The sequence below is a fragment of the Mizuhopecten yessoensis genome, unplaced genomic scaffold, assembly GCF_002113885.1.
Source record: "Mizuhopecten yessoensis strain PY_sf001 unplaced genomic scaffold, ASM211388v2 scaffold10751, whole genome shotgun sequence".
Lineage (NCBI taxonomy): Eukaryota > Metazoa > Mollusca > Bivalvia > Pectinida > Pectinidae > Mizuhopecten > Mizuhopecten yessoensis.
In genome coordinates, this window is record NW_018408703.1 from 658320 (window position 1) to 667893 (window position 9574).

Genomic DNA, 9574 nt, shown 5'->3' on the forward strand with positions numbered 1-9574 from the left:
TTCTTTTATTTGAAATCAAAATATTTAAACTAGTGCAGAATTAGGCAGAAAAGACTCGTAGGAAAACAGCATATATTGACACAAAACAACGCACTAAACCGCCCACAGGACAGGACAGGATCGGAAAGTAACAAGATGTAACACTCTGGGTAAAGTTGTTATAGAGTAACATATCTTTCTGGACCTGTGTATTATATTTTGTTACTAAGACATCATTCACTCGTTGTCAGTATAATGTTACCGGGCGGAATGCTGTTCTGGGTGCCTTCGGCATGGTATTTCAGTGAGATAGCACTATGAAGTCGGCATCAGATTCGCAAATATGCAGACACACATGCACGCATACACAATGAGGCACGTCCTTAAACGTACATAGCTATAATTAGGACGTTCAACAACTCATAGCTTAACTGGCGATATGCACTGTATGCCGAAACGGACCATAATTAAAGAGCACATCTGACAAACACGTGTACATACTCAGTGCTTTTGAAAAAGAAACAATCCTGAATTTCCCGAAACGCATTGTCATGTTTTAATCTAATGGGTTTGAATATATAACTTCGTTAGCTATTCTCTACCAACTTCCAATTAAAAAAATTAATCACAAAAATGTTATTCCGCGCTATCACAAGGAGACAAACATGAACATATCGCAGCCTCCCAAAATACACACACATAAACTACACACCGCATCTTGCACACAGGGGAGGCCGCCCTTAAATGACCTGAGCTGTTAATAGGACGTTAAACAAAATAAAACCAAACCAAACCAAAAAGTTAAGTAGTAAATTCAATGCAATTTTACTGTGTAAAATAATATAAATGATTAGTTGTTTATCTTAAATTGTAAAATGAATAACATTGATATATTTACCTGTGCAGACAAGCAACCAACGTTAAACAACGTTCCCCCGTTCTTGTTTCGGTAAGACTCAGTCACACATGCCTGGGCGCAAAACAAATTTCCTTAAAATTTTAAAACGTCTCTTGTCCATTTATATGTTCTTCGAATTAAAACAATGATATTTCGTACTTCTAATTTAAGGTATCTTTCTTCGGTGCTCTCAAAATTGAAACACTGATAAGACCGCAAAATATCTGGTTCTGATCTTCCAATTCAATGAGTACACTAGAAATTGGCCTCTAAATTAACTACTCGTCAGTGTATAAGAATCGGGAGTTTTCAGTATTCTTAAATTGGAGAAATATACAAGACAGCAATTAATCTTGCATTTTGAGATAATTGTATTGTACTTAATGTATAATGCTGATTTGTATGCCCTTTTTCATCTACTATGTCAATACAAGTGTAGCTTTATTCTGTAGAAATATTTTTTCCATGTGTTGTAAAGCGCATTAGAGAAATATTACAACTTAAATGGGTGGCTATATACATGTTGTGTATTATTTATTTATTACAATCTGTTGCGTCCAATTTAGCGAGTGAACGCCGTTAAATAGGTTCGGAATGAATTACCTGTCAATGTAAAAGATTTTTCCATTAATCTCCAAGTGGAGAAACGGACCGGACAGCAAATTTCACCGAGTACATACTTTTACATTTCTTACGTACTCGTCAGTTGTACGTAATTTGTCGTCTTAAAGCCCTGCCTTTTTAAGACGTACATTCAGACAAAATCAACAAACACGTCGTAAATACATTGTTAGCAAACACTACAAGAATGTTTCCAATTTCAAGATGCTGTTACTCGCATTAATAGAGACATGACTTGTAAATGTATTGGTTTTATTTATAACATAAAGACATTTCAATCATATTTCCAGTTACTAAAGGGCATGGAATATAATGTTTCTGTCTCAAAAATAAATATAGAACAAAATCTGCTCACATCTCCTTCGGGGCAATGTTCGATGCCAGAACAGTGACGTGGTTGTATGACGTCATCACAACTCAAGCATCGTATGGCGGTTGTATCTGTCAAAAACGAAGGTTAAAAACTATATTTTGGTTTGAATGGGTAGGTGTGCAATTACTTTACAATGATTTACATTTAGATATCCTGTAACCTCTATAACACATTCGAACTTCAAATAGATAAAACAAGGGCAAACTGATAGCGGCCATAAAACCAAGTCTTCATGAACCTGCATCCTCGGAAACGTGTTGTAAGTTTGTCCCTGTAACCTCTGCAAAATGTTTTATTAAAGTCAAGTTGGAAAAGGCTACATTCCTTTTGGTTCCTTTCGCGTTAATAACTTTGGGACAATTAGCAACATATCATAGCAACAAATAAGAAAGTTTTGAACTTGAAATGTGTTTGTTTTTTATTTATCCAGAACGTTTTGAAAGATTCTCTTTCAGATCAGTTTCATTATTTGTATGCATAGTAATTTTTATTCTTCCTTTACAGAGTTTGTTTGATAAAACTACGACTTGTAGCAACATATGAATGTATATTAATTAATACCGAAATCCACTTTCGACATTAGGATACAGACGAAAAACAATGTTTGAATATTTTCACTCCTTACCATAGCCATTTTGTAATATTCAAGTTGGTGTTTGGCATTTACCTTTTTGTCTCTTTTATGTTATTTCCTTTACCATGTTTTGCTTTCGGACTAATTCTTAGCCTCAGCATAGTCTGTAAGGGACATTAGCTGATAATAGAAGGTTAAACCTTATCAAACCACACCAAATCCTAAGCATACATAAAGTTTGCATTGATAGTACCAGTGACCCTGCACTTGGGAAAAGAAAACAAACGTACAAAACCAATACCTGTTAATGCTAATTATCTCTGTGAATAATGATTATGGTAGCGATCTACCCTGACCTTTAATTTAAGAATCTGAAATTAAAACTCGTTTAAGGTCAACTGCCACATGTAAACATCGAAAGAGAGGGACATTAAGGGATGTTGATATCAATAAAGGGAAAGTTCATGATAGGAATTCGTCCCAGTTATCGTATAACTTTGTAGTGAGCTGTCCCTGATGGTCAATGTCAGTAAAGATCGCGGAAAGCGGCTGAAGTTAAAGTGTAAACAAAATGGCAGATGTATATCATAATAAAAAGACAACAACATCAAAAGACATGAAAGAAAATATACATTGTGCTGGTACTTCATGTTAGGGGTTTACAAACAGAAACAATTCAGAAACAATTAAAGCAATAGTTGCGCTACTTACATTGTAGGCTAAGGAGGAAGACCAGGAAAGCAACGAGAAATGTGTAGGTACCTGGTAGATTATAGTCCATGATGTCATTCAGATCACCACAACAAAAATGTTCTGAGGCTCTTTAACCTTCCCAAAAGGGTTTGAGAGTTTATCTGATAAGAAACTATTTTTGTAATTGTCCTCGAGGGCTTAAACATGCAAGATCACCATATATTCGTTTATTTATATGAGATAATTATTTACGTAGCAACAGCTTAATGGTATCTTTGTTGTGCTTGATGTTTTCTCTAACAAGTGCACGGTAAAATAAAACAAATTTATGAAACTTATACATCGGACGGTATATTTATGCTGATTCTAACAACAATTTGTCAGTGATGATATTTTAAATTTGAATAAACGATAAATCACCACAATTAGATAATACATGGTCAAACGTAAGACATGAGCTAACTGTAGGCTTAATTGATTAAAGGAGTTTTTTAAAAAGATATATACAAAATTATAGAGCAACTAGTCATAGCACATTCAACCTCATATAAAATAGTTTAATGATAAAGGAGTGTCCCTCTTTCGCTTAAGGTGGACTGTGGTATTTTCCGACCCAGGACTGCCCTGCAGGTAGGGCGTAAGAATTGTACTTGCTGCCCCCAATTGCATGATCGTAAGAGGCGACTAAATTTGGGACCTTATCTTTTCTCTCCTTTCTAAATAACTTTCTTTTTCCTAATGTCTCCCTTGACAGTGCCTCACTTTTGGCCATTTGTTGAGCGTTCGCCCCTGTGAGGAAGGCGTTGGGTTCTGTCCCCTGGCCGAGACATACCAAAGTCCTTAAAAATGGCAGTTTCTACTCCTGCTTAGCGCTCTGCTAATAAGGATTGGGACGACTGGTTCGCCCGTTGTCAGTATAATGTGACCGGGTGGGGCGTCCTGCTGGGTGTCTTCGGCAGTATGTTTCAGTGAGGTAGCACTATAAAGTCGGCATCAGTTCCGCGCTATTACAAGAAGACAAACACGAATATATCGCAGCCTCCCAAAATACACACACATACACTACACGCATGCATCTTGCACACAGGGGAGGCCGTCCTTAAATGACCTTAGCTGTTAATAGGACGTTAAACAAAATCAAACAAACAAACAAACAAACCGACCCAGGAAATCTTTGAAAGTAATATAATGATTCATGGTTTAACTCTGAATACGTTTTAACACCGTGTACTGCATGCACAAATATTATCAACTGATACTATTTTCATTATACCCTTTATATTTTGAATATTTGTAAATTAGTGATAAAACCGGGTTAATTATATATCCGAATTTCCTATCGCGAATTTTCTCTTTCTTGGTAATTACACACCGGCCTCCCCTCTGTTTACACGTCGTAGATCATTACGTATTAAAGAGTAAGACTGAATATTATGATCGGCCGTTAAGCATGTTATAAAGATAATAAAAACGTCTGCGACTGCTGACAGACAAACTTAGAACACAGGATTTCCGAAGATGCCGGTGTCATAAAAAAAAAATCATCCCCCATAAAATACCCCCCCCCCCCCAAAAAAAAAATAAACACCCAACAACATTCATCCCCCCTAAAATTTATCAAAACTTTTTACATAAACACAAAATTCATAGCATTATTACATCAGGTTACCTGTAATACATGGTTCCTATATGTCTATCCAGGTAATTATAATACACATGGTGTCACTTGGAGCTTGGGCCCTGGGGGCTACTGTTGCCTGGTGACAACATACAGGTGTGGTCAAGATCAGCTGTCAATAGGTGCTATACTGACAAATCACTGACACAGGGATATATTTATATAATTAAAGTGCTTATCAGGTTTTAAAAAAAAAAGACTGTCATTTACATATCAAAAAACTAAAAAAAATTAATGAATTGATTTTTACACAGCAATCCAAACATATAATGAAAAGCAGAACATTAATTGTTATGTTTATAGATATAAAAATTGAATTTTTCAATTAATAATAACATCCATGCATGTATGGCAGAACAACTGCTTTTACCTGTTAATATTTTTGTATTTTTACATTTTAGGAATAATTTCTTTCTTAAGTCAGTTTAGGTGGTGCATGGAATCTCAAGTAATTAAAGTGGTGCAAATATGTTATGACTACAGTAGAGAGAAGATAGGTACATTATAGGATATAGGTATTGTTGGGAGTAAATAGGCAATTTATCATATACGGTACATGGTTATTTAATGGGGGTAGATGAGTATTTTATGACTACAGTATAACGTAGACGAGTATTTTATGGGGGTAGATAGGTATTTTATAGCTACAGTATGGGGAAGATGGTTATTGTATGGCGGTAGATGGGTGTTTTTTGGCCACAGTATAGGGTAGATGATTTTTATGGGGTTAGATGAGTATTTTATGAGAGTATGACTACAGTATAAGGAAGATGAGTATTATATGGGGGTAAATGGTATTTTATGACTACAGTATAGGGTAGAAGAGTATATTAAGCTCACCTGGCACGAAGTGCCAAGTGAGCTTATGCCGTGGCGCGGCGTCCGTCCGTCCGTCCGTCCGGCGTCCGGCGTCAATATTTTACTTTAAACGACTTCTCCTTAATAACCGAAAGGCCTAGGGTGTCGATATTTGGCCGGCAGCAAACTTGGATGAAGGGCTACAAAGTTTGTTAAAATTAATGACCTTCACCTATTTTCAAGGTCACAGGGGTCAAATATGTTTAAAACTTTAAACAACTTCTTCTGATTAACCAAAATGCCCAGGGTGATGATATTTCGCCAGTAGCATGCTGGGATGAAGGGCTTCAAAGTTTGTTCAAATGAATGACCTACACCCATATTCAAGGTGACAGGGGTCAAATATGTTAAAAACTTTTAAACAACTTCTTCTGAGTAACCAAAATGCCCAGGGTGATGATATTTGGCCAGTAGCATGCTGGGATGAAGGGCTACAAAGTTTGTTCAAATGAATGACCTACACCCATATTCAAGGTGACAGGGGTCAAATATGTTAAAAACTTTTAAACAACTTCTTCTGAATTACCAAAATTCCCAGGGAGATGATATTTGGCCAGTAGCATGCTGAGATGAAGTGCTACAAAGTTTGTTCAAATGAGTGACCTTCACCCATATTCAAGGTCACAGGGGTCAAACATGTTTAAAAACTAAACAACTTCTTCTGAATAACCAAAATGCCCAGGGGGATGATATTTGGCCAGTAGCATGCTGTGATGAAGGGCTACAAAGTTTGTTCAAATGAATGGCCTGGACGCATATTCAAGGTCACAGGGGTCAAATATGTCAAAAACTTTAAACATCTTCTTCTCAATAACCAAAATGCCCAGGGAGTTGATATTTGGCCAGTAGCATGCTTGGGTGAAGGGCTACCAAGTTTGTTCAAATGAATGACCTTCACCCATATTCAAGGTCACAGGGGTCAAATATGTTAAAAACTTTTAAACAACTTCTTCTGAATTACCAAAATTCCCAGGGAGATGATATTTGGCCAGTAGCATGCTGTGATGAAGGGCTACAAAGTTTGTTCAAATGAATGGCCTGGACGCATATTCAAGGTCACAGGGGTCAAATATGTCAAAAACTTTAAACATCTTCTTCTCAATAACCAAAATGCCCAGGGGGTTGATATTTGGCCAGTAGCATGCTGAGATGAAGTGCTACAAAGTTTGTTCAAATGAATGGCCTGGACGCATATTCAAGGTCACAGGGGTCAAACATGTTTAAAAACTAAACAACTTCTTCTGAATAACCAAAACGCTCAGGGTGATATTTGGCCAGTAGCATGCTGAGATGAAGGGCTACAAAGTTTGTTCAAATGAATGACCTTGATCCATACAATCTAATGTCATTGTTTGACATTCAAGGTCACACTGATATTCTGCCTGTAGCTGTATTTTAGTCCACTTTTAAGATTACAAGTATGAGATTAATACCAGGTAAGCGATGCAGGGCCTTTGGGCCTCTTGTGTTTTAAATGTAACACATTCAGAGGCATCTAAAATAGATTGCTATAAAATGTGAACTTAAATGTATGTGAATAAGAAATCACCATGTAAACAACCTTATACTCAAATAACTTAACTTACATCCAATGAAGGAACAATGTTCTTGCTCTGGAATCACTTGGAACAGAATAAAGCATGGTGACCTCTCCAGTGATCATGGATGCCACAAGTAGAAACCAGTGATGCAGATGGCAGATGGGTAAGAGAACATGACAGAAGTTCTCAAGAGGCACCAAAACAAAATTAAAAAACACTGTCACAACTATACAGTAAAGCATGATGACATCTGATGAAGAAATACTTCAGAGAAGATGATGTCGCACATTCCTAGATAGATGTTCAAGATTTTCAACCTACCTTCATCAGCTGGTCGACTATTAAAATCACCATTTATAACTCACATTTGAATAACCATGTCATACACAGCAGTATGAAGCTTCGATCAAAAGTTACCATAAGTTAATTAACTTTTTACATGAATCCATCCAACAGATAAGATAAAAAAAAAAATCAATCTTTTATACAACCTATGAATGAAGAATGCAAGGTGGTGGACAACAATAACCCCCTGTGATTGTTTCTTAAAGCCATATGCATGAATTTGGTATAGATATGATGGACTAAGAAAACATATCATCAGTATATTCAATGTTCCTAATTGTATTAACTTCAACATCACCATATATGTTTTAAGCTCCTTATGTCTGTTATTTTATTAATTTTATGAATGAATGTTCATGTATATTGAATAAACACTTACCTTGGAATACAGCCATGATTGGTAATTCTCAGTCTCCCACTTTAAGGCGAGAACGCTGGACAAGATGTGGCATGTGTGTGGAATTCTGTCATTGCACTCCTTGCTCAGCAAGCTCAAGTGTGCATGTACCACCCAAAGATGATTCAAATTGTATCACTTAATGAATGCAAAAAATTTTTTTTATGGTATCGTTGATCATCTCCGGTCTGTCTGAGACAATTATTTGTACACCCATTCATAATGCAAAAGTGACCAATAAATAGTTATATACAAATTAAGAAAATAGATAAAAACTGACTAGATTTTGTTAGCAGCTGTCATGTAGAATTTCTTGGAAATTATCATCATCTGTGATGTCCTTTCCATCAACTGTTGTGGGAATGTCTAATTTCACAGGGAGAACAGTTTCCCGACCATATGTTAAATAGAAAGGAGTGGCCTTCGTAGACTTTTGATGACATGTCCTAGTTGCAATCATAGAAAACTATTTTTAAAAACATATTGCATTTACATATGTATCAGGAGGACATTTTACCTGATCATTTAGCCTTGCCATGGGACGTATAGTTCGAAGATCGTTTGGTGACAAGCTAACATTCCCCACATGGACATTTTCTCTTGGTATTGGCATTGGTTGTGTTGCTGCTGTGCTGAATGGGATAGGCCGTACAGTTTTCAAAAGAGCTATGATGTCAGTCTTCTCATGGAAAGCAAATGTCAATCCTGAAGCAGCCAGCTGCAATGTGTACTCATTTTCCATTAGATGAATATATCATTTTTGGCAGTGATGTTCCAAGTTGTGTACAAGTCGCAGCACTCTGACAGGTCTGCTTCATGTTTTTGTAGGCATTCATGTATCTAGGACAGCGTCGACGAATCTCTTGAAAGATACACCAGGCTGTTTTTGGCATCTTGCATTAGGAATATCCATTTCTGCACACTTTTCAATTAATTTTCTCTTGTCTTGTCTCATTCATGGCTTTGAAAAATTCTGCAATGGTAGATTGATGTCTTGGTGGCTTGATGAGAGATGGTCTTGGTGGCTTGGTCAGTGATGGTTTTCGTCGTTTGATGAGAGATTGTCTTGGTGGCTTGGTCAGTGATGGTTTTCGTCGTTTGATGAGAGATGGTCTTGGTGGCTTGGTCAGTGATGGTTTTCGTAGCTTGATGAGAGATGGTCTTGGTAGCTTGGTCAGTGATGGTTTTCGTAGCTTGATGAGAGATAGTCTTGGTGACTTAGTCAGTGATGGTTTTCGTAGCTTGCTGAGAGATGGTCTTGGTGGCATGGCTTGGTCAGTGATGGTTTTGGTAGCTTCATGAGAGATTGTCTTTGTGGCTTGGTCAGTGATAGTTTTGGATGCCAGATGAGAGATGGTCTTGGTCTTGTGATGAGAGATGGTATTCATTGTTTGAAGAGAGATGGTCTATGTGGCTTTGTCAGTCACTGACTCTGTTGTGGTAGTTCAAGCTTTCTTGATTGCTGAGATGGCCGGTTGCAAATTTCTCTTCGGCTCGTCTAGTTCTTGTTGGCAAATGGTTTCTCTGAGCTTTGAGTCTTTTAGCGTTTTCTTAAAAGATTGAATGGTGGGTGGCTATTTCTGATTTCAGAAAGCTTCTTTTTAGGGTGTTGATGCT

The 9574-nt window shown here is 37.0% G+C and overlaps 1 protein-coding gene and 1 long non-coding RNA gene across 2 annotated transcripts; both read right to left on the reverse strand.

The window, feature by feature from the left end:
- Window positions 1-878: 878 nt before the first annotated feature.
- LOC110462127 lies at window positions 879-3240 on the reverse strand. The gene is made up of 3 exons (XR_002464235.1): window positions 3157-3240; window positions 1854-1939; window positions 879-949 (listed from the first exon to the last, which is right to left on the reverse strand). It is a non-coding gene; the product is annotated as an uncharacterized LOC110462127 (long non-coding RNA).
- A 5643-nt stretch (window positions 3241-8883) lies between these two features.
- On the reverse strand, window positions 8884-9345 carry LOC110462116 (small proline-rich protein 3-like). The gene has a single exon (XM_021515950.1). It carries the CDS (start codon window positions 9343-9345, stop codon window positions 8884-8886), a length of 462 nt encoding a protein of 153 aa, XP_021371625.1.
- Window positions 9346-9574: the final 229 nt, after the last annotated feature.

Coding starts and splice junctions, on each gene's coding strand:
- LOC110462116 (XM_021515950.1), bottom strand. CDS start 9,345: ATGAATACCATCTCTCATCACAAGACCAAGACCATCTCTCATCTGGCA.